We start from the raw sequence: 24,681 nt of genomic DNA, 5'->3' as shown, positions 1-24,681 counted from the left end.
TTAATTTCTTCAAAATACCACATATAAGATAGTTATTGCAAAAAGCTATGCTGCGACAATATAATGACAAATCCAAGATATAAAATATTCCTAATATTTATTTCATTTTTTTAAATAATTTTTAATGGAATCTATTTGTTTTTGTATCATGTAATATATTTTTAAACCCAGAGAAAATTATCTATTTTTTTTTTAGATGAATCATTGATTTTTGAAGTTACAATATCTTGTGGTGACGCTTTATAAGCCAGATAACAGCTACGTGACATTAGAAATTTTTTTTGTCTAGTGGTCTTGTTACTCGGCTACGAACCCAAAGGTTCCGAGTTCGATCCTCGCCTATCGCCAATAGCAACAATCTCTTAGATGAATTAGGAAAAAACATTAATTTTTTATCTTTTAATTATTAAAATTTTTACATAATATTTAAAAAAAATGAATTCCATTTTCAAATTATGCAAGTTACATAGAAATTTGTTGACAGAACTTTTAGTGTTAAGAATTATGATAATTTTTACATACATGTTCATTTGTGAAGCAAATTATGAACTGAAATCCTTTTTGTATTCTGTCATCATTGATATTTTGTTCTACTGTTTTAAAATAATAATTGTTTGCATTACGATGAACTGAAGTATTGGAATTTTCATGACAAGTTTCTGAAAAATGGCTTTGCGAAATAAATTTTTTTTGTCGCATTATGTATAAAATAGACCCTTCGATCTGTGGTTGAACCCACTGTCTTTTTAAAAAATTTCTCTTTCGGGTTGAAAGACGTTTGAAAATTCAGTTCGATAATGTTTTGTGGAATTTAGATGCCCATAAAATAGGACCATTATAGAATATGTAATAACATAAGATTAGTTCCTTAGAAGATCAGAAGTTAGCAATTTTAAGTTTTGTTTTAAGCTATTCTTTAGATATTTAGTAGGCGAAAATTCTGTGCAAAAAATTTATATTTTTTCTTCTGCCTTAAAAAGATTTGTTTGAATTATACGATTATATGTATTAATAACAAGGACTCTGAAAATTTTAAATGTCGAATTGAAATCGAAAATTTATAACTGCATTCGAAAAGTATGAAAAAAGAATAAAGATTCATAATATTTGCCCTAGTTATTTCACGCTGTAACTGTAACCGCATTTATTGGGCGATCCGTTGATCTGGTTTTCTTTTCTCATCCATCTCATTTCAAAAGATCAGTGTTTACTCACAGGTATTTATAGATTTCTCCGCGTGTGGGTGTTATTCTTTTAACGCATGTACAAGTGCTGTTGAAAGTGCGTATGTTTTCTCATATTCAAATTTTTATTAAATGTTTGTATGAAAATGAAAAAACCGTGTTGTATCGACAGTATAAGTAACTCTCCGGGCGGTTCGTCATGCTCTATGGTTTTAAGGAGCGCTTGTTCTCATGGACGCTCCCATAAATCGTTAATTACCACTGATGTGCAAAAACAAGAAAGTACACAACGAAAAAGGTATTTGATGGCATGTGCATCTGCTGTCGGAAATGTTTGCTGCTTATGGTTGGCAGAATAAAAATGTGAATTTTAATATACCAACTAACAGAATCAGCTCAAAATATTGGCATTTTGTATTTTATAATATTAAATACCTATTTCTCCAGGTGGTGGTATGCCTTCTTGCTTTTATTTGCCTTGAATACTTGAATTAATAATATTATACATTTGTAAACATATACTTTATTTCTTAAAATTCTTTGCATGTTTTTTTAAATTATGGTTATGATGCATATTTATATATAAAAAAAAATCGCATTTTCAAAATATGTGCACTGTTTTGAGCATGTGTCTTGTAAAATTTTATTTTTACACGCTTTTAACTGGCAATATCGAAGAATGAGAAAAGCATCGCAAAAATTGTTGTGCATTTTAATGAAAAAACAAATTTTGAAATTTTAATGCTTGTTAAATTTAATGATTTTATAGATTAAATTGATTTCACTTAAGAAATTCAGACTTTTAATTAAATTTTGTGGATTAATTCATTGTAAAAAGCTTATTACATTTTCTAAATGTATGAAATATTAATTTTTTATTCAATTATCATAGGAGATTAATATTATAACAGCAAATATTATCATATGTTAAAAGTTCATTTCTTCTATTATACAAAAACGTAATATTTCATTCAAAATATCTTACATTAGCATGAGCTATTTGAGTAGCATTTTTCTTTTTCATGTTGAATGCCACATGTATATAAAAAAGAGTGATATGAGAATAATTCATGAAAAATTGGTGAACATTTTACTTGCCTTGCAATTTATTGTGTCTTCAAAATATATATATAGCACATTTAGATAGTTTTCATTTTGAATATTTTCAATTTTTTATTGCATGCTTTTATTGCTTGTAAATGCACTTTACAGTTAAACTTAAATATACTTTCATTCTTAAAATTTAATTGAAATGCATTTTTGACAGCCTGCTTTTCAAAATTTTGTCTATATGCTTATGTAGCTAATTATTTTGTTCTGTTAAACAATTTTTTATGTAATGATGTATTTTTTTTATGTATGTAATGTTATGAATTGTATATGCAATCTTTTTTTTTAAAAAAAAACTTCTATTTATTATTGATAATGCATAACATTAATTACTATAAAGTTTCTAGTATTACTTATGCTATCTATCTTTCTTTATATCTCTCTGTTTTTGAAAGGCCATGATGGTCTGATAATGAATACCATCTTTTGGACTAGAAGTTTGAGAATTTACCCAAAGATAACAGGTTAAGATCTCGTACACTTTAAATCTGTTAGAGAATATCTTCCTGATAGTATGGAAATTTCGAGAGGTGGTTGTTAGTCCAATTTTTCTTATATATTTTATCATGGTTCCAAATGGCAAGCCACCTCCGAAAATAGCCTTCATGTATTTTAAAACAAGATATTAATCTAATTAATATCTATATTTGATATTTAAAAAATTAAAAGTATTTAGTTATATATATAAATAATTTTTATAGGTCACATATATGTGAATAGTATTTTATATATGTATAAAAATTATTACAATACTGATTAAAGAAAATTTTCTTGGAAATTAGTTTTTTAATTTTACAAATTTATATAATTACAGAATTCAATAATCAATTGATCACATCAGATTTGGATTGTATCTGAAAATAATTCATTTCTGACAATATTACCATCAACTTTTTCTATTGTATAAGACAAAATAGAATATTTCTTCTGTTCATAAAATTTTCATTTTTCAAGTACCTTCATTGAAAAAATTATTAGGTCCTATTATGTTAATCCTTATTTTAAATATTTTATTATATTAGGTTTGTAATATTTGTGTAGTTCTTAAGATATAAAAGGTTTTTAAATAGTTCATTAATTTATATAATTTGGGCCTTTGATGAACTTGGTGATAGTCTTATTTTTAGGACTAAGGCTTTTAATTATATATGCCAACCTACTGCACATTAAATATATTTGGTTTAAGTTCTCCCTCATGGTATATATTATCTGATCACTGCCCAAAATTAATTATCTACCCTGAAATAGTTCTTATGTAAATGATATAATTCTAATGTAACTAAATTGCATATTTTTAAGGATGCTATATAAATTATTTAAAAATCAATTATATTTTTATCAATGTATATAGATTGATCTGTTTTAATATAACTTATGATTTAAATGATATTTTTCTTCCTTCTTGCTTTCAAAGTGAATGAATTTAAGTAAGTAAAAATTAAATTGAAGATATTAGTGAATGTTATATTTAAAAGTATATATATCTCCATTTTTCTATTTACTTATTATGTTTTAGAAAATCTTTGCAAGTTTCAAGCTGTGAAGATACAGAATCTGTGAAAGTCTCAAATAGCAAAAGTTTAAAATCTGTGAAAGTTTCAGGCAGTGATAATTTGAATACAATTTCTTGTAAGCAGTCATCAAAGCTTGTGTCGTCATTGGAATCATCCTTGGAACAACTTTCTCTTAAATCTACCAAGACATTTTCAATTTTGAAAGAACATCTTTATAATCAACTGCATGTATGTTGTCAGTTTTAATATTTCTCATTGTTATTAATGTTGTGGTTTTTATCCATTTAGTATTTAGGATCCGACTTCCTATGTACAAATTTTTTTTTCATGCCTTCCATTTACTCCCCCTCCCCCCAATCCCAAAAAAAGATATACTTTTATCTGACTGCACATAATATATTAAAGTGCATATTTGTCCTTTCATTCCAATGAATTTAAAGATGCCCTGTGTTTTTATATATTTTCAAAGATAGCAATAATTTTCTGTATTTAGTGATTACCTCTTTTTATTTTAGTTTCAATAATTATTTAAATTTTTTATGCCTTTTAAGAAAATCAGTTTTTTACAAAACTATTGTTTTTAAATCTAAAAAAATTTTTGAACTGCACTTTATTTAACTCATTGGGCAGCCAAGACACCTTCTTTTGTTTTTCATATTGGGAAAAAAAAAAAATCTTATGTATTGTATTTAGACTTTATGAGTAAAATCTTAAAAATTTAAAAACTCAATTGCATATGAAAAGAATGGATTAATTCACTTTAAAAATTTACTTCTCAGAGCTTAAACTTATTTTATCAATTTACTGCCTGCTTGCTTAATTAGAGTACTAATCCTAATTTAACCAGATAGATAATGCAGAATTCACTTTAATCCTGTAACTAGAACATCTTTTGGAATACTTATCTGAAATGGCTAAGCTTTGATATACTGTCATTTGGCACCTTGTGAGGTTGGCAATTTTTTGGTGACGCTTCTGCTGACATTCGCGCTACATTCGCTAAAATTTGGCAATAAACTATTTTTTGGCGAAAATGACTGTATATCAAAAGTTGTTGCATTAAAATATTTTTAATTGCTGTAATGGCAGATATTCTTGCTGAGGATCAAATATATAACAAATATTATATTGTAAATAAACTTGGTTTCCAATACATATATATTTAACAATTAATACTAATTAATTTTAAGTTTCTACCCAATTTCCTGGCCATGGTAGGCAAGGATGAAACTGTCCAGATGATCATCTTTTAAACTTCGAGCTGTTATTTTTCTATCTTTCTTTATATGCTGAAGGAAAGCAAACATTAACACTACCTAGTGTATCATACAGGCAAAGTTTTCATATTCACATAAAGTATTTTACGTTTCTAAATGTACCCTGTCTTCTAAAAAGAAAAGGCTCAGTTTTCGGATTTTTTTGTTCAAATGTTTTTTTTTATCTGACAGAATCACCCTGAATTTAAATGACATATTAGCCATGTGCATTCATGTCTTACGTTATTGTAATGATAATGCTCTATTTGCAAAATAATTTATTGAATTTGAATAAAAGTATGTGTATATTTTTTAGAAACTTTTCTTAGGCTCAGCTTTAAAGTCTGTTATATTTTTTGATTTTAGTTTTTACTTTTATGTATGAATCTTATATTTTTTTCAGTATCTAGTTTATAATTTAAAATAAAAAATATTGAATAAAAACAGATTTTAAATATCTCCACATATTAATTTATTAAGATGATAATCTATTTACATTTTTTTAATTATATGTTTACATTTCTATAGAAAATTCACATAAACATAAGGTTTATCTCTTTCTATAGGAAAAATTAGTAATTTTATACAATATTACCCATTTTTGTTAGCTTTTTCTTTTTAAAAAATCAATTATTTAAAGGAAAATAAATATGAGAATGAAAAATTAATTATCAGTTATTTTTCTGTTGGCCAATTGTTATGTATTATTGTTTAATCCAGATGTAATGCATTTTGTAAAAATATAAATTTTAAAAATAAAATTTTTTTCTTGGGATAATTTTTCTTTTCTTTGTTACAATTCTACATTATTGTTAATATCTCAAGCATTTTGTATAAATCTATTAATTTTCCTGTTCACTTGGTCATACTTATTTTACTTAACAATACTTATATTTAACACAATTGTTCTTTACAGTTCAGCTTTTTTTTTCCCAAGCCTTCAGATGAAGATGACCTTAATTATATGTTTTATTAATATAATGGAAAGATTTGTTTTTAATCATATTTTATTTTTTTCCTCTCAGTTAAAAAGTTTTATAGTTTAATACAATTAGGATTTGTAATATAAAGATTAGTTATATTTGTCTTGGATATAATAAATTAATATTCAAACTTTTGGAATTTAGTTTTCAGAAAACCAAAAATGTGAGTTTACTCGTCTTGACCAGGGAGATTTTGGATGCTTCAAGAAGCTTAATTTCTCTGAAACTTCTTCACCCAGTACTCCATTGTACTTAAATACTCAGTATGAAAGCACAAAACTTTCTGATGAAATACAGAGTATAGAAAGAGACTTGAAGTAAGTTTGACATTCTTTAAAATAATTGATTTTTTTTTTGTATGTATGTGTGTGTAATTATGTTAATAAATTTCTTTCTGATAATTTTTTCTTTTAAATTTTTAGTCATTTCTCTTTTTTGTTAAGTATTTTTTGTTTTCATATTTTATTGCACTTTTCATTTATAAAATATCTTGCAAACAAATAATAATGAAGTAGATATATATTGAAAATTCTGATATTTTCAATAGCTGTTCTGATATTTTAAATAAGTTTCAGGAACATGAGAAGGCTTTTTAAACATATGTCAGTAAAAGTATTGAAATAGGTTTCTAATATTTCTCATTAAGTTAAAATGCATTAATGTAAATGGACATAGATAAAAATAGTGAAAATGTATTTTTTAATTTTTTTTTTTTTTATGTTGGTTGGGGTAACTTTACTTCGGTATCATTTATGTAACCAAGAGAATATACAACTAATAATTTATTTTTTCTTTCACCAATGTATAAAATGATAGTCTTTTTTTAAGAATGTAGTTTCTCTTATTTATTGCCTTTATTCTTCATATTTGCTATTTTACTACTTTTGTTTCCTTTAATACTGTATATGCTAATAAGGCTATTCCACTTTGTATGTTTCCAGCTATAATACAACAAACATGTCCAGAACACGGAGATTAAATAGAAATTCCTTAAGAGCTCTTTCAGGATCAGATACTGAAGATGATGCTTCGTTTTCTTCAAGTAAGTTTTACTCAAGTGAAATTGCTTATTACAATCCATGGTATTGCATAATTCAAAAAATTATATGCTTAAATTTATTTCTAAAGAAATTTTGAAAATTTAAGGGTTTTTTTAATTTCCTAAGAATACTGTGATTTGTAGATAAAATATATTAATTAAAATGTTATTTTCCAAATATTAATAAATAAAATGTTATTTCAAAATTCATAGCAAAGTAGTAATTCAGTACACAAAAATATTTATTTTATAATATGATTATTTTGATTTCTTTTTGCTATATTTTATTTTTTATTTTTATTTATTGCCTTCATTTTCAGTATATAATTGTGCTTAATTTGGAAATTAATACATCAATGGCATTTGCCTTTTTCTTTGATTTTTCTTTTTCGTGAATACATATGGGCACATATTGTAAGTAACAATGTTCGTAACTGTAAAAAAAATTAAATTATATTCCAGATTTCATAAACCTGTTGGTTTTTATATATTGATATTTATTTTTAACATAATGAATGGGGCTACTAAAGACAATTGCTCATTTTTAATTGCTTATGTGTATGATTACAAATTGATTTTTTTTTGTACTAAATTTCTTATAACTTATGATTAAACAAAACATTATGATTTTTTTTAATACCAGATGCTAAATTATTAAGACTGTAGCTTTTGTTTCTAAAGATATGTATTATTATTATTATTTTATTTTTAAATTGCCATTTCTGTGACCATTTATTTTGTAAAATAGGTATACTGCTAATGAATTATGTATGTATGTATGTATGTATGTATGTATGTATATATATATATATATATATATATATATATATATATATATATATATATATATATATATATATATATATAATTCATTTTTTTTTACTAGTGAAAAATTACTTGTAGATAACATTATGGTTGTTAAATTTTATTTTAGATGTGCCATCTTTCATTGTTAGTTGAGCATAATTAATATTGTTTATTTTTTTATTATAGATAGAGTCAAATTAAAAAGAAATAAAGCATCAGATGTTCTCACCCATTTAAACTCCTCAGGAGAAAAAATTTCATCTGAGTCACATTCAGATGTTTACATTTCATCTAATCACAATAATGTAGCAAGGAGTGTCTTAGCTTCCAGTTCATCCAGTTCCAAAGTTACTGGTGCTAACTACTTGCACACCAGCACACCAACTGGTATGCTCTTTTCTTTACACATGTAAATATATGTGTGTTTTAATACTCTAAAATGAGTTTTATCAATTAGGTTTTCAAGAAAGTCTTTCTCAACCCCAAATTTATGTTATTAATTCAGTTTTCATTAAGTTTATATATGTATACTAGCCGCCTTTAGCGACCCGACGGTTCTTTCGTCTTAATGTTCGTTAAAATTTTAATAATTAAATATTTTATGCAATTCCTACTTTAATAGATTCTTCATCAAAATATTTTAAAACTTCAAATTTTGATAGTCATATAATTCACTCATAATATTATAAACGTCTTCAGTCATAACGTAATATGTATCTCTCTAATTTTCTGTTAGTTCCCGTAGAATTTATACTATAAATTAAAGTGGAAAGGATTAATCTGCAGTTAATATAATAATATTTTTCACTAAAACAAAGTATTTTTTTGTAATATGATTACTGAAAACAGTCACTGAGCATTTAAACTTTATGGGCACTAAAGAATATCTTTCCTAATTTATGTAATATTTCAAGAATTTGTGAACAAAATATTCTCAGATTCATCATGACCAGAACGATTAATTAACAATGTTTAATTTTAAATGCATCAAACACTAAGAAAATAAAACGAATCGTTTAAAATAATCGGTTGAAAACAGGTTAAAAAAACTACTTAAAAAACGATGTACTTAAAACTATAAGCGTATACAAGAAATATATAACTAACATAAATACAATTTAATTACAAAAATGTGCAACTAACCTAAAAATAATTTAAATCATCCGTTGATAATGGTTGTCATGTCAACAATCAGAACACAATGCACATGCGTGAATTTTCAACGCCAGTTACGGTAACGCAAATGCATGAGTTTTTCTACGCCAGTTGGGGTAACGCTATGCAGATTAGAAATTTTTAATTTCCTTTATTCGGTGTTATTTTAATTCAAAAGTACTTAAGAATGAATCTGAAAGATCGATTAATTAACAATGTTTAATTTTAAATACATCAAACATTAAGAAAATAAATAGAATCGTTTCAAATAATCAGCCGAAAAATCTTAAGCCTAGCCTCATGACTGTTGGGGGGGGGAAAAAACTTAAGCCGTACTCATTTGGCGGTGGGGGAAATGAAGATTTTTTTGGCGGGAAAGTTAATTTTTAATTAATAATTAAAATTCTAATTAAAAATTCAAAAAAAGGGCTATCCTATCTTTTAAGTTAGATCAAGCAAGGTGTGCAAATTTGATTAAAATCGGTTTAGGAGTCCATCGCGGACAAACAACGTGACACGTAATTTATATATATTAAGATATATATATACTTTTTCATATATGAAGGATAATGTTCCAATTTCAAAATCAAATTTTTCAATTAGGGAAATCAACAAATACAATTTTTACCTTATTGGATTATGTATAATTCAAGAGTGTTGGCAAATTTATTTAAAATTTTTAATGTTGCATTATTAGAAATATTTGATGTTGGTACATCAGCTCTTTTTGTATAAATATGAACAGTAGGCAGTGCTTTGAGGCATTGCACATTCTTCATGTACAGATGAATTCTCACAAGTATATGTGATGGTTTTAATAAGCTTCTCAAATACAAAAGACAAATTTTATTTATCTTAAAATATATTAAATTTTTTTTAAATCAAAATATGCTATTTTTTAAAAATATAAATTCTTTTGCAAATAATATAAAGCATTTGCAAGCAATCTCTTTCAGAAATCTGAAAATCCAAACATTAGACAGTATTCCATATTTTATGCTTTCTGTGACTAAATATTCTCTATGATGCATATTTTAATTTGAACTTGAAATTGTAATAGCAAATTATTTGTTTCATTTCCTCGCTAAATAAAAATTGGGAATAATTTTTGTTAATTATTTATATGGGAAGAATTCTGCATCAGTTTTATTTTAATGATATTTTATTTATCATTGTCTAATCAGAGTTTCAAAAAATATTTAGGTTTCTGTGACCTATACCAAAGAAATTCTGCGAGTTCATCACAAGCGAATATATCTGCTGTTCAAAGTAATTGGTATTTATTATTTTTTATATTTTTGATACATTTTAAAAAATTGTTCGTTTTATTTGTATGAAAAAATAATCCAATTGTAAAATTATTTGAAGAAAATCATCTTTTAATTCCCAAAATATTTTAGTGTTAGAAAATATCGTGGTAAATTAATTGAATATGTATCAGAATTTTAATTTTGCTGCCTATCAAAGTACTGTATTGCTTATTAGTGATACAAAACGTTTGTGGATGTTTATAATAATTTCCAAAGATTGCATTCAAATATTAGAATGGACTTTAATAATTCTATATTTAAATGTTAGTTTAAAAACATTATTTAATGTAACACTTTGAATATCAGTGAAGTGAGAGAATATTTTATGAAAGCAATTTAAAAAAGTATTGAAACTTTGGACTTGATTTATAGAAAGAGAAATTTTGCTAAAATATGTAAGTGGAACTTTTGTTTTATTCCTTTACTTTGCAAAATTGTAAGCCTTAGACTTTTTTTTAATTTGATATAATTCAGACATACACTTTTATATACATTTCAGAATGAAAATATGATGTATTGTTTTTTATAATAACAAAATATCTAAGCTGGATAATCAATAAATACTAATTTATAGACTGAATAGTTTCCAAATTTGATATCCCTTTTTATTTGTAGTTTTTAATGCATTAAAATTGTGCTATGATTATGTATTACTTAAAGGTTTTTAAATCGTTTTTTTTTTTTTTTTTTTTTTTTTACTAGATTCTTCTATATTATCCACTCTCAGATGGTTGTTATGGAGGTATATTTATCTGAAGATAATAACAATTGTGAATTTCGATGTGTGGCTGTTGTCAAGGTATTACATTTGTTTTAAAAAAAAAAATTTTAATTGTGCATCTGACTGTAATTGCTTAAATAACGATTTTTTTGGAAACTTTCTTTCTTAAACTATATGTACCATTCATTGCAGTGAATGTTCCATTTTACAGTGTATGTATAATTATATACAGTGGAACAGTTATATTTAACAAGCATAATTCATTCTCAAATCTTTCTTGTTAAGCAAAACATTTTTTAGATTCCCTGTACAATAGGACAATTCATTCCATTTTGTAATGCATACTACAAGATTTATGATATAATTTATTATTTATAATGCTTGCCTTATTTTACAAAAACGTTGTCTATATTTGGTTTTGTTTTTAAAAACATTTGGTGAAAATGAGACACAGTATCTAGATAAATTTGTAACATGCATAGCTACTGCCTGATTAAAGTGATTCTTCCCAATGTATGTATGTCAATTTTCCATGCTTTTGTCATCTTATTTCACTGGAAGATTGTTTTTCTATATAAACTATTATTTCCTCCTTTCCTTATTTAATTTCTCCTCTGCAACTTTTAACTGTGACATACAATGTGGCAGCAATTCTCCAGTAGATCTGGCTGTTCTACTAGCTTATGGATGTTATTTTTATACACTTTTAATTCTATAATTATGACTAGAAACACAATCTAGTCAATTAGTGCTCCATTGGCATCAATATCTGCCCAATGTTTCTTCCATGTAGATATGAGTTTTCTTAAAACAAGTGTTCAACTCAATATTGCTGGTATCTGAGATACAGGTCAATCCTATCTTCTTATTACTTCTTTTGTGAGACATTACTCATTAGACAAGTAATTTTTTTAAAATGTTTTGCTGTACTTGTTAACTGAGTAGACTGTAGTCTGGTCCTTAAAAAAGTATTATTTTTTAAGGAAAACCCTAGTATGTAGTTAAAACCATAATTACATTAAATTCAATGTGAATATTTCAACTTTTTTTTGTTCATCTATTTAATTCCTTTATTATGATAACTTATTATGACTTTGTAAAAAATTATATGTAGCATTTATTGCATTAAATTTGATTTACTTTTTATTGCATTGCAATTTCTGATTAAGGAAATTACTCAGACTTTTTTTTAAATAATTGTCTTATTGTGAAACTATTGTTTCTGTTTAACTATCATGTTTAATATTTTCTATAGTTTAAAAATTTACTGACATTGATTTCTTTTTCAATTTAATTTTTTTAATGTATCATTTCATATCTTTTTAAAATTTCTTTTGTAGGCTGTGTAGAAGACGGAGGGTTATCATAGTCTTATTATTACCATTGTTGCTGTATCTTTTGTATAGTAAGTATAATTGCAAATATAATATTAATATATATTAATTGAAATCCAAATATTAGAGGCTCTATAGTAATCACTTCAACATAAAGCATTTTCATAATTTAAGAAATTAAGTTTAATTTCACCAGTTTAACATGAATTTATCTTGATTTTTAATGTCATCAGTTTAGTGCTCGAGTTTTCCCTGATCATGCTAGAAGATCAATCAAATTAGAAGACTCTAGTTTGATTGTTGTTTTTTTAAAATTATTTGTCTTGCAAGTATTTGAATATTTTTCATAAGTGAGATTGAAAAATATGTTACAAAACATTATCAGAGTTGATTTTAGTTTTTAAATTAATCATTTAATTGTTAAAGTGTTAAGAAGGAGAAATTAGCAAGTTTGTTTTGCCTTTTTCATTTCTATATGTAGGATAAACTGTCATTAATTAATCCACCCATGACTTCCTATTTAATGTCACTTTTAAAGAATCAGCAAAAAAATCGAATCAATTATGCGACTTTGAACATAACCATGCTCTCAACATCGTGTGTGTGTGTGTGTGTGTGTGTTGCAGCATAATTTTGGCAGTTACTTTGCTGAAAGGAACAGACTTGTTGAATGAACTTCAGTTTTTTTAACACAGGAAGCAAAAAAATTTTCTGCGAAAACAAAGGCATGATCTGTTCATTCACACTGGATGACAAGCAGAATTTTATCCTTTATTGGGTTTTTTACGAGATTGATAAGGATTTCTTTAGGTTTAAGCCAGGAATCTTGGAGAAGGATACGTTGGTGTTAATGATTATTATCTCTCCACTCGCAATATGGTAAACAACACAGTCGGCAATTTTTTAATTAGAAAAGAATTCATGTTAGAAATACTTAAATTAAACCTGAAATTTGGTTCAGGAAGTAAGTAAACATTTTAGAAAAGTGTGTGTGTGTGTGTAATGATATATATATATATATGAAAATAAAAATGAATATTACATTGGGGAAAAAAATATCCTATTGTATGCAATAGTTGCTTTTTATTTAATCTCTAAATTTTGGATAAAAATGTGTTTTTAAGTTTTCTCTTTTTCTTTTCTTTTTTTCCCCATTAGGTTTATTAGGAAGTAGCAGTGAACTGTCGTCTAGGTCTTTAGATGTTATAAGTTCATCTGCTTCAGCTTTTGCATCATCTCTTTATTCACTACTTATTTTCCCATTTAAACAATTTGTAAGTAAGAGAATGTAAACTCTCTAAGTTATTGTAAATGTACATCTGAAAATGAATTATGATTTTTATATAGCTTTTATTTATTTTTCATTTGTTTATTATAACTAAATATTAAAAATTGTCCAATTAAATACAGCATTTCAAATATTAGCAGTCAAAGTGTGCTCAATTTGTTATAGAAATTTTAGATACCATGTTAAAAAAAATTATAAAAAGGCAATACAGAATTTATCTTAAGGTTCTGTCTGCCTACAGCAACAATTTGTGTAACTACTGCTTTTTGACTACTGAGTTTTTTGCTTTTGTCACCTCATAAATATGAAATCTATATTTATTGGGGGGGGGGGGTTATATATAATAAAAAAATTCTATAATAAAGAAAAAGTTGTTTTATGCCTTTGTCTATTCTTACATTCATCAAGGTGTTTACTATGGATTAGAAGAAAAAATTTCATTGTTTTGTAAATTTGAGCTTGTAATTGAAGTGCTTAGAATAAAAACAGTAGATTTTTATCAATTTAAAATTTAAGTATTGCATACTACATATATTTTCCACCTATTAGTTAAAGATACATGTAGTATTTCATATTAAAACAACAACTTGTTTATATTTTCTGAGCAAAATTATTCTTTTATTTAAAAATGATTAATTGTAAAGTGTTTCAAATTTTTAATCATCAAACTTTATATTGTATATCTATACAATTGCAAATGCTTGCTTTCGAATTTTAAATCTAATCAGCTCTTTTTATAGACTTTTCAGGAGGAAACGGCCAAAGGTGCAGAATCGTCATTTTGTCCAAATGATGATTCTGTTTTGTCATCATTATGGGGAATACCAAGCTTCTTTTCAAATATTTTTATACCTGAGAAAACTACATCTTTTACGAGTCAAACAACTTCTCATTCTGTTGATTCAAAAATTAAATCTGATACCTCACTTACAAAGCAAGATATTGAATTATTAACCATTAAAACTCTGGATGCAAGATTTAGTGAGCTGGCTAAAAAAATACAAACACCACAAGATTTGAAGGTAAGATTCATATTGCTTATATACTTATTGCATATATTCACTTGCATAAATCTTTCTTTGTTAAACATAAATATAATAGGTTATATAAGTATACATGGTAGTTTTTTTTTAATTAGAAAAGAAAATCATTGAATCATCTTAGGTTTAATTAAAATTAAAAACTGAAGCCATGTGTGTGCTGAAATCATATGAATGGAATAGGACTAAATCTTGCAATATCAGCCATGTTGTAGCAAGTGCATAATTTCGCCATTCATTATTTTATGCCAACTACCCTATAAATGCAAATAATAAAACTTCTTGATTTCTATTACTGTGTAACATTTTTTGAATGTAATGCATTAACATAAATTTAAGACATTATGTAAAACTGCATTTTTTAATACAATCAGCCCTTGCATAATGAGCAAAACAAAATGTTAAGAAAGTGACATGCTTAACAAGCAATGTTTCGGAGAATGAATGGCTTAGAAACATTGGAATGCCACATGTTGGATTAGCCAATAGGTTTGTGTTTGTAAGTTTATTTCTACATGGTAGAAGTTTTGGCTAGATAGCAAATATAACTCCAAGGAGTTTCAATAAGTTTCTGTGAATCTTTAATTGGCAAGATTGTGTCTGACCAGTTATGGGCTGGAGGTTGATAGTAACAACATTGATGAACTAGTGGAAAAACATAGCCAAAAGTACTGAAGAACTTATAGATCTGCATTCTGTATCGCATGCAAAACTGTAGAAGAGATTTGATTAGGCAGAAATAAGACACAACAGAGCTACAAATTCCAAGTGAAATAAGGGAAAGGCTGAAAGCATGATATTTTATTGCTTCTACATTGAGAAGCATCAACCTTAATGAGATAATAGCTATGTACGCTACAAATTCTATTAATGATAATACTTTGCCTCATTTTCACTAAATTTTGAAGCTAAAGCAAATGTTTTTGTCAATTTTCTTGTATGCATTATAAGTAATAAATTACATTATTAGGGAAGGACATGTATTCCTGTGGAAAACATTTTTACTTAGCGAGTGTTTCTCATTATGAATAAGATTCAAGAATGAATTATGCATATTAAGTGAAATTTTATTGCTTTGTTAATGACTACAGATAGATATAATTAAAAAGATTGAAGAGTATATATAATTAAAAAATTTTAATGGCAATGTGCAAAAAAATTGAATTAATGTATTTAGATGCTTTAAATTTTAAATGGCTGTAAAAAAAAAAAAAAAAAAAACAGAATATTTGTAGCTTGTATATTTCTCAGGCTTTTAAATCTGGTCATTAAATAATCTATCATTTTAAGTGGCTTATATAAAATTTGAAATAAATATATTCATTAGAAACTTGATGGCATTGTTTAGGATGAGAGTTTGTTATGTAAATTTTAAAGTTGGATATAAATGTAATGATACTGTGTACAGTTTCCTTTTAAATAAAATTATAATTTGAATCTGTGCGACTTTTATTGTGTAATTTATTTTATTGATATATTTTTTTATATAGACTGAAGCTATGAATGCTTTACAAAAGGAAATCGCAGATCTTCATTTGCAGTTTAAAGTAAGTATGCTTAAAAATTTTCTTTGTTTTATTTTTTTAAATAAAAAAATCATAATTGTTATTTTATATATTTTTATAGTCTCTATCCAGTTCAATCCAGCTGTTAGAAAAAAATATTCAAAATACAGACAAGTAAGATTATCTATAATATTGTCACATTTGAAAATAATGCATTTATTTAAGCTTAAATATTACTTCATAATAATAGCTTTTAAATTGTATATATTGATTAAAACTATTTTAATTTTTTAATTGTGCAAGAAAGAAAAAAAGAAACTGTTTGTTTAATGTATTTTATAAATAGTATTTGTATGTCAAATAACCTAGTGATTTATTATAATTATTTTAAGATATTAACCAATTCTTAAATTAATGAACATTTTCCAAAATGCTTATTATGAATACTATGAAACAAATTTGTGCACTGATAAGGATTTAATGCTTAATCAATATGAACTTGTATGGCTGAAATTTATTTTAATATACAGTTCAGCTTATAATTAATATGATAATTCAAGCATTCAAATAAAATTATGCCTCCAATCCTTCACTGATTGCTTCATTACTTTGTTTGCCTTAGTATTGCTGGCCTTTTTGACATTGGCAATATAAATGGACACATTAAATAGATGTAAACCATTTATTTATACATTTAAATTAATCATATTGTATGTCTTTCTCAAGCTATGTAATTGTAAATCTTTCAGGGGACGAGTTGTGGTTTTTGACTCTTTAAATACTAAAATGAAAGATTTTGAAGAAAAACTTTCAGCTCTCAGTGGTTTAAAAAAGTGTTGTGATGAAAAATGGACTGTAGCTGATTTTACAACATCTATTGAAAAGCATCTTGTAACTGCATTCAGAAATGTAAGTTAATATTTTTTTTCTAGCATTTAATCAAAATTATTTCTTTATGAATATTTATTTTTGTTTCTGCTCTAAAGTGAAATTAAAAAGATTTTTTATTTTAATAATTTGAAATAGTCACTTTAGAAAATTTGTCTTTTTCATTGCCTATTGATTGCATTAAATTTCTGCAATGCAAAATTGAAATGTATTTTTTTATAATTTATTAAGATTATATGATTTTGTTATTAATTATCAAACAATTTTACTTCATATAATTATATTTGGGTTCATGTTTTTTTTTTTTTTTTTGGTAAATTTATGAACAGTGTTAGAGTAAAATAGTTATAGAGTAATGAAAATAATTTATATATTTTAAATGTTTTAAAATTTAGAAAATTAACCTTGACTTTCAGAATTTTTTTTTATCATAAATGTAATTTAAACATGTAAACATTGCATCTTTTTGTTTCCTAATTAAACTTCTTGCAATCTTGATTTTCAAATAAAGGCAATTTTGAAACCTAATCAAAAATAATCTGTTGATATTGTTTTTTTTTTTGCTGATTAATTTAGGTTGGGGCGGATAAAATTAACATCAGTGTGGTTTGGAAATTTTGAATATAATTTTAAGTCTTGTAACTTTGGATTATGGAGATGATTCAAAAGTCCTTGTTAAAATGGCTTTTGTAATATTATTATAGCTTCAACATAGGATGTTAATCTTAGGAATTTGCATTACATAATTTGATGGAAAATGTTTTCTTTAATTCAGTAAAGATATTAATCAAAAATATCAGTTTTAAATGCATTAAAATGAAACTTATGATGTATTTGGAAGCATAGAATCTATCGTAAGTCTAAAAGTAAATTGTCCTGTTATTGAAGTCTTATTATTAAAGGTGTTGATGGAGATGGGAGGTAGTGTAGACAACTTCTCAAATTAGTTGCTGGAGAATCATTATTTTTTAAATTGTCTTTAAATAATTATTTTAATAAGATGTTTTATGTACAATACATTAATGATAAAAAGGTTTATTTAGTATATTTTATATCTTATAGGTAATGGCTGGAGAAAAGAACACGGATTCACCTTATTACTTTTTCCACCAATGGCTGAATTCTAAGTTCATTGATCCAAATAAATTATCTGCTGAAATACATGCTGCTTTTGAAAAAATGAAAATGCAGCAGTCGTCTGATATAAAACTTGTTCAAAACAGTATGAATGTTGTAAAAAGTGTTGTGCAGCATTATGTAGAAACTTTGAAAGCAAACCTGACACCAGTTAGCAGTGCTAAAATTACCTATGATAATTCTCTGACCCATCAAGATATGAAAAGAATTGTTAAAGAAGCTTTAATGTTGTACGATGCTGATAAAACTGGAAAAGTAGATTATGCTTTAGAATCTGGTGGTAAGTACTGTATCATGTTAATTTTAGAAATTTTTCTTAAGTAGCTTGAAATTAAATTTACTTTTATTTTATTGCTTTATAGGAGGTAGTGTTTTAAGCACAAGGTGTTCCGAAAGTTATGTTGAAAAAAATGGAAAGTTCATGCTTTTGGGAGTACCCTTATGGTCTGAAGAAAATTCACCTCGTACAGCTATTCAGGTAGATACATATTTTCCGTTTTTGTTTTGTATTTTATCATATGCCCAGTGTATAGTGAAAATTGCTGTGCTTCAAAATGAATGATAATTATTATAGCTTTATTTCATAGCTTATTTAATTTTTTGTTTGTTCATTATTTTAAATTATTAATTTCTATTGGGGGGTAGATACATTATACTAGCCATTTGATGTTTCTTTTATAAATTTTTTAAATAAAATTGTTTTTTTAATGTATAATTACATTACATAAATGATTTAATGGTATGAAGAATATAGTTAATTTTTAAAATTTTATCTTCCATAAAGAAATAAAATGCAGAACTTTTAATAAAGAAAAAAAAAGTTGAGAAAGTTATTAAACAATTGATATTTAATTTCTGACTAACAAAAAATATGTTTCAGATTGAAATAAGTTATTTTCTTTTGAAATAAACTTTAATTATCAAGAGTTGAGCATTACTTAAAAAAAAAAATAATTCAGTTAAAGCAATTGATATTGAGCAGGAACTTTTTTTTAAAAAAAGTCTTCCCCTCCCAGGAAAGCTCAGATTGGATTAAATAAACTCTACTTTTTTAATTTTTTCAAAATTTGGTTAATTAGTTTTGGCAATCTATTTAGTTTAAAATGTATAGACAGAGAAGAAATATATCAGTCACAGTATGAATTATGAAACTATCTTTTTTTTTTTTTTTTTTTTTTTTTTTACATGCATTCATTTCTACCAGCAATACTAATATTATTGTAATAATAATATTGTTGGCAATCAATTTACCTCGTTCTTTCTAACCTGTAGCCTGATGTTCAGCCTGGAAAATGCTGGGCATTTAAAGGAAGTCAGGGCTATTTGGTGATTCAATTGTCTTATACTATTTACCCTACTGGATTTACTTTGGAACATATACCTGTTTCTCTCTCGCCATCTGGTTCTATTGATAGTGCACCAAAAGATTTTTCGGTGTGGGTAAGTATTGATTGTATGGCTTTGGTCTTTTACATTGCATATCAGACCTTCAAATGTTTGTTTTTTAATATTTATTTAGTTTATCAATTTAACTTTATCCTTATTTTTTTTTTTTTTTTTTTTTTTTTACTGGATGTATAAGCATGCCTTCATTTTCAAACATAAATTTTTACATGTTATACAAAATGTCAGATTCAGAATTAATACTTTCAATGCTACCAAAAATAAAAACTCCATGAAAAGACAAGTATCAATTCTTCTGGCTGTTGACCTTTTTTTTATATAAAAAATAGATGAAAAAAGTAAAGGTATTCTTCAGATATATATTAGAAAGTTCAACCTATCTAAACTGGCATAAGAGACGAATTTTACTACTACACTACATACTATTACTGCTACAAATTTTTTAAGTTTTCGTATTTAGACTATTATAACTTTTAGAATTGCACATTTTACTCACAAAAGGAACTGCATTAGAGGGGGGGAGTGCATCCAACATCACCAAAAAACTGCCAGTGGTAAACAGTAACAGTCTTTTATCACATTCACTGTAATGAGTTGCGAATGATATAAACTCACCAGTTAATTTCATAAATATTCAAGAATTCATCAGTATTGTTGGTATATATAATAACTGGCAATCATTTATAATCACCATAATTGCTAGTTATTATATATAATCACCATATTAATAATATTTTCTGTTTATACATATGGTTAAAAAATGTTATTGTTCCGTACTCTTGATTTAATGTGTGTGTTTATAATATGTGAGCAGAAATGTTTGCAATTTCAACTTAAAGAGTTAGAAGGCTTTCTTCTATGGTATAGTGTTTTACCCACTGCATATGTCTTATTAATAGCTGTAAAACCTTACTACATCAATAAGTTAATTAAATCTCAAAGTATCGGATGCAGAAATAAAACCTAATAGAGAATAACTAATTCCAGAATAGTTAATTTAAGGGAAATTATATTAAAACAGTTTTTATCTGATTTCAAATGTTATTGTTTTTTGTTTTTTTTTAAATATGAATAATATCGGTCTTAAAAAGTTTTCATGCCATTTTATATTGGTGCCTAGTAATTTTCTTACTTTCATTTTTTTTTTAATCTATGAATCAATATATCTTGTGACTGATTTGATGCGATTGAAAATTTTAGAATTTTTTGGAAATTTAAAAAATATGTAGTCTGTTTTATACTTTGATCTATTCCTCAAGATTGTCTGCTCTGTGCAAACTAAAAATCTTCATAATTTCATTAGGGCTTGGCATCAGAAAATGATTTTGAAGGAACTCTGTTGGGAACATACACATTTGAAATAGATGGTGACCCATTGCAATATTTTGAAATACAGGTAAATAAATTATTTGCATACTTCTCTTATTTTACATTTGATTCTCATTTACATATTTAAATAATTTCCTTTGAAATGACTTGAAAAATGAAATCCTTCAATACAGATCCAAATATCATTTTGGGAATAGCTGAAATTTAAATATATGAATATGAAATATTGTGCATTCTTTAAAATAATTAACTGCCTTTGGTAAACAGATATTCATCCTGCATCTATTTATATATTTAAAGTATATAGCAAAATTGGGGAACCAGTTACCCATCACTGAAACAGATTTTGCCCTTTTTTTTTTCATTTAAACTCATAGATACATCGTGAAGTATTATCTGCCCTCTTTGTTTCCATGTTCAAGAGTTAGTGAAAATAAAATTTGGATAATCTCAACAATTGGACAACTTTCGCTAGTTTTCATTGTCACTTGATTTTACCACTTTGAAAGCTTAGCTAAACACTCAAAATGTTCTACCATTATTATGCATTTATAATTTTAAATACAGTTGCATTTATTTTGATAAAACTTATTTGATCAAAATTAGTCAACATGATTATATTAGTGCAATTAACATATGGTCCTTGAAGGAGTTGTATAATAATGATCATGAAAGGACAGTGTTAGTGAAATTAACCGAATCATCTTAAAAAGCTAAATAATGATGGAATATTTGATTTATTAGTTGTGCTTTAAAGTGGCAAAATCGTTAAATTGGCCAAATCAGTCCAAGTGTTGAGACTGTAGACCATGCCAAAATTTTATTTTGCGGCATCGATTGAAATGCTGAGGAAGGAAATAAGCAATCGTTAATAATAATGTATTGGGAATTCATAAACATCTTTATGAAACAAAAATTTTCAAACTCAGATCTGTATTTGAGGCTATGAACTGTGTTAGTAGATTTCCTCATGATAGTGTACAATGAAGCATCATTTTTTCAATTTCTCTCAAAAATGGTGGGTGGAGAAGGGCAGGTGATCATTGATAACTTACTTGCAGGTCAGGTGAAATAAAAAAATTTTGAAATTGTACCAATATTTGGGACTAGCTGATTAGTTCATTAGTTTTTTTTTTTTTTTTTAGTTTATAGATATTTGTAAGTATATGTAAAGCAAAATAAAGATTGATGAAGCATATTGAAGGTTATATTGATTTATTGCTGATTTTTTTTTATTTTGTTTCATTTTTACTTGTTAATTAAATAGTGTATTTACATTATTGCTATTAATTAGCTTAACATCAGTGCTCCTCTCCTCTCCTCGTCTGAGAATTTGATGAAATCAGTAATCTAAAAATTACCTGTATTCAATTCTTATACATTTTTTGATAGAAAGCCTTATCTGAAAATATTTGTTTATTTCATCTTCATTAAGCAATCTAAATGTTTCTTCCTAAATTATGTGTCTTTGTTATTTCATCATTTGACCTGATCTCAAAAACTTGCTTTATTCATAATTTTATCCAAGATCTCTTTATGTTTCTTAGCCTGGCATATGTTAAAAATCAAGTGATTCAAATTACTTCATATAATTGATATATTAATCATGTGTATCTATAGGGTGCTTGGATAGTGCAAATGATTTAATTGCAAAAAAATATATATATATATATATATATATATATATACTTTAAATGAGGGAGGCAAAAAAAAAATCAAACTCCAAATGTGATTTTTCTTTAAAATATATAAAAACAGTATCGACTTAAATAAATCTAATAAAGACACATAGAATTCAAACTAAATTAAGGTATAAAAATATTGAGTTATTGAAGAGTGTTAGTGGGGCATCAATCTGTCATTTAGCCTATACAGAAGAAACAAATAATATCAATTAAAAAAAAAAGACATGATCTAAATTTAATAGCACTTTTTAATATTATTGAATTTACTTTTATTCAATATTTCACTTCAAAAGTTTTTATGATAGGTATTTAAATAGAAAAAAAAAATTGAGGCAATTACCATAGAGAACAATTTTGTTAATCAAGTATAAAAGTATGATATTGCTTGCTGTGGTATGGAAGTTTATGTGCAAGTACCCTAACTTCAATATTTACTTTTTAATCGATTACAATCCAGACTTGAATGGTCTGTCTTCAAATAGCATTTGGCATAAGAGCAAGATATTGAATTTAAGGAATGCTGAAATTGAGTGCACTGAAAAAAAGAATCTTGCTCCATTGAATTTTAATTTTTAATTGTATATTTTCAGTTGTGTGGTCATGTTAAGTGCAATTTAAGTATTGTGTAAATATACTTAAACAACAATGAAATGTTTTTCACAAAAAGAAAGTATTGTTTTAACAATTTCTTTGTTGGAAATATATTAAAACAGAATCATATATTTAAAAGGACTTGTAAATTATAGGTTAAGTGGTTTGAATGGGAGTTATTTTCAACATATTTGTGATTGGCATATTTTGTGTAAATTTTGACTTGCATGATAAAAAAAAAAATGATCTGCAAGTCAGATCATCAAACCTAGATTTACTAAATTTAGCCATAAATACTTCTAGACTAGTGTGTGCCTCTAATAAGGGCTTTTGAAAATAATTTTTTCCCCAGTATTGTCTTTCGAAGTACCCCAGTATTGTCTTTTGAATTTTACTGCGAAATTCAAAAAAGTATAGAAAAATAAAATCAGTATTAGTAATTTCCTATTTTCCTTTAATTTTATTTATTTATTCAAAATTTAGAATACTTTTCATTGTTTTAGATATTAGATTTATATTCTGCGTCACAGTGACATTAAATACATTTCTTGTGTGCAGTTAACTACTGATACAAATAAGAACAAATTTTAAAAATGAAATGAAGACAAATCAAGTCTAAAATATTATAACACTATGGTATTTGGAACTGGAGGTTTGAATCTTTTTTTTTTTCCCTCATTAAATTAATTATCTTTTTTTTTGCAGAATTTAACATCTGTTCCAATTTCTCTTGTTGAGCTGAAGATTCACAGCAACCATGGAAATCTGGAATACACCTGCTTGTACAGATTCAGAGTACATGGCACAAGGGCTTAGAATGAAGTCAATAAATTTCCCTTTTCTACTGTGATGATTGTACAGAAATTATCTTTTAAGTGCCATACAAAATATTTTGATCCTCATGTATAGAAATTTGTAAAATATTATGAAAATATAATAACTGTAAATATGTTGTTTTTTATTATCCAATGAATTTTATAGAAATAAAAGTTTATAACTGTGTTTATTTCAAGTATGGTTTTCAGTTGATTAAGTGTGTTTTCCTGGAATTCAAAAGTGTAAAATCAAATGAAATATATATTTTAAATAGGTTATACATTTTTCTAGTTAGGAGACATGTTTGATTCATTCATATTTTGATTGTTTTATGTTAAAAACCAAAATTTAGGTCTGATTATTTGTAATTCAAAGCATGTTCTTCATGAGCTAAATGATTCTTATTCTAAATGATAGGTTGAGTAATAAGTCATAAACTTTTTTTTTTTCTTTTTAAATGTAAATGTGTTTGCAGAAATTGCCAAAATTTTATTTTATAGCATTATTTAAAGAGAATTTAATGATTCATTTGATTATTTAAAATTATTAATTTGTGTTTATTTTCAGATTATTAAAGTCGAATAT

The 24,681-nt window shown here is 25.7% G+C and overlaps 1 protein-coding gene across 2 annotated transcripts; it reads left to right on the top strand.

Moving 5' to 3' along the window:
• Positions 1-1,230: 1,230 nt before the first annotated feature.
• Positions 1,231-24,292, top strand: LOC129971435 (SUN domain-containing protein 1-like). Of its 2 annotated transcripts, none has more exons than XM_056085192.1 (18): positions 1,231-1,482; positions 3,811-4,036; positions 6,192-6,364; positions 6,989-7,089; positions 8,080-8,280; positions 10,252-10,317; positions 11,061-11,157; positions 12,420-12,484; positions 13,572-13,687; positions 14,442-14,723; positions 16,232-16,288; positions 16,368-16,420; positions 16,996-17,155; positions 18,197-18,551; positions 18,634-18,749; positions 19,544-19,711; positions 20,979-21,071; positions 23,986-24,292. In XM_056085192.1, exons 1-18 carry the CDS (start codon positions 1,325-1,327, stop codon positions 24,094-24,096), a joined length of 2,598 nt encoding a protein of 865 aa, XP_055941167.1. In that variant the 5' UTR covers positions 1,231-1,324; the 3' UTR covers positions 24,097-24,292. The 2 variants fall into 2 exon arrangements, with proteins under 2 accessions (XP_055941167.1, XP_055941169.1); XM_056085194.1 differs by lacking the exon at positions 1,231-1,482 and adding an exon at positions 3,655-3,721.
• The last annotated feature ends 389 nt before the right edge of the window (positions 24,293-24,681 follow it).

This window comes from Argiope bruennichi, chromosome 6 (assembly GCF_947563725.1).
Source record: "Argiope bruennichi chromosome 6, qqArgBrue1.1, whole genome shotgun sequence".
NCBI lineage: Eukaryota > Metazoa > Arthropoda > Arachnida > Araneae > Araneidae > Argiope > Argiope bruennichi.
Note: the sequence above shows the minus strand (reverse complement) of the source record. Positions and strands in the feature narration are given on the sequence as shown.

Coding starts and splice junctions, on each gene's coding strand:
- LOC129971435 (XM_056085192.1), top strand. CDS start 1,325: ATGAAAATGAAAAAACCGTGTTGTATCGACAGTATAAGTAACTCTCCG. Junction 8,281..10,251: donor GCACACCAGCACACCAACTG/GTATGCTCTTTT, acceptor AAAAATATTTAG/GTTTCTGTGACCTATACCAA. Junction 10,318..11,060: donor GAATATATCTGCTGTTCAAA/GTAATTGGTATT, acceptor TTTTTTTACTAG/ATTCTTCTATATTATCCACT.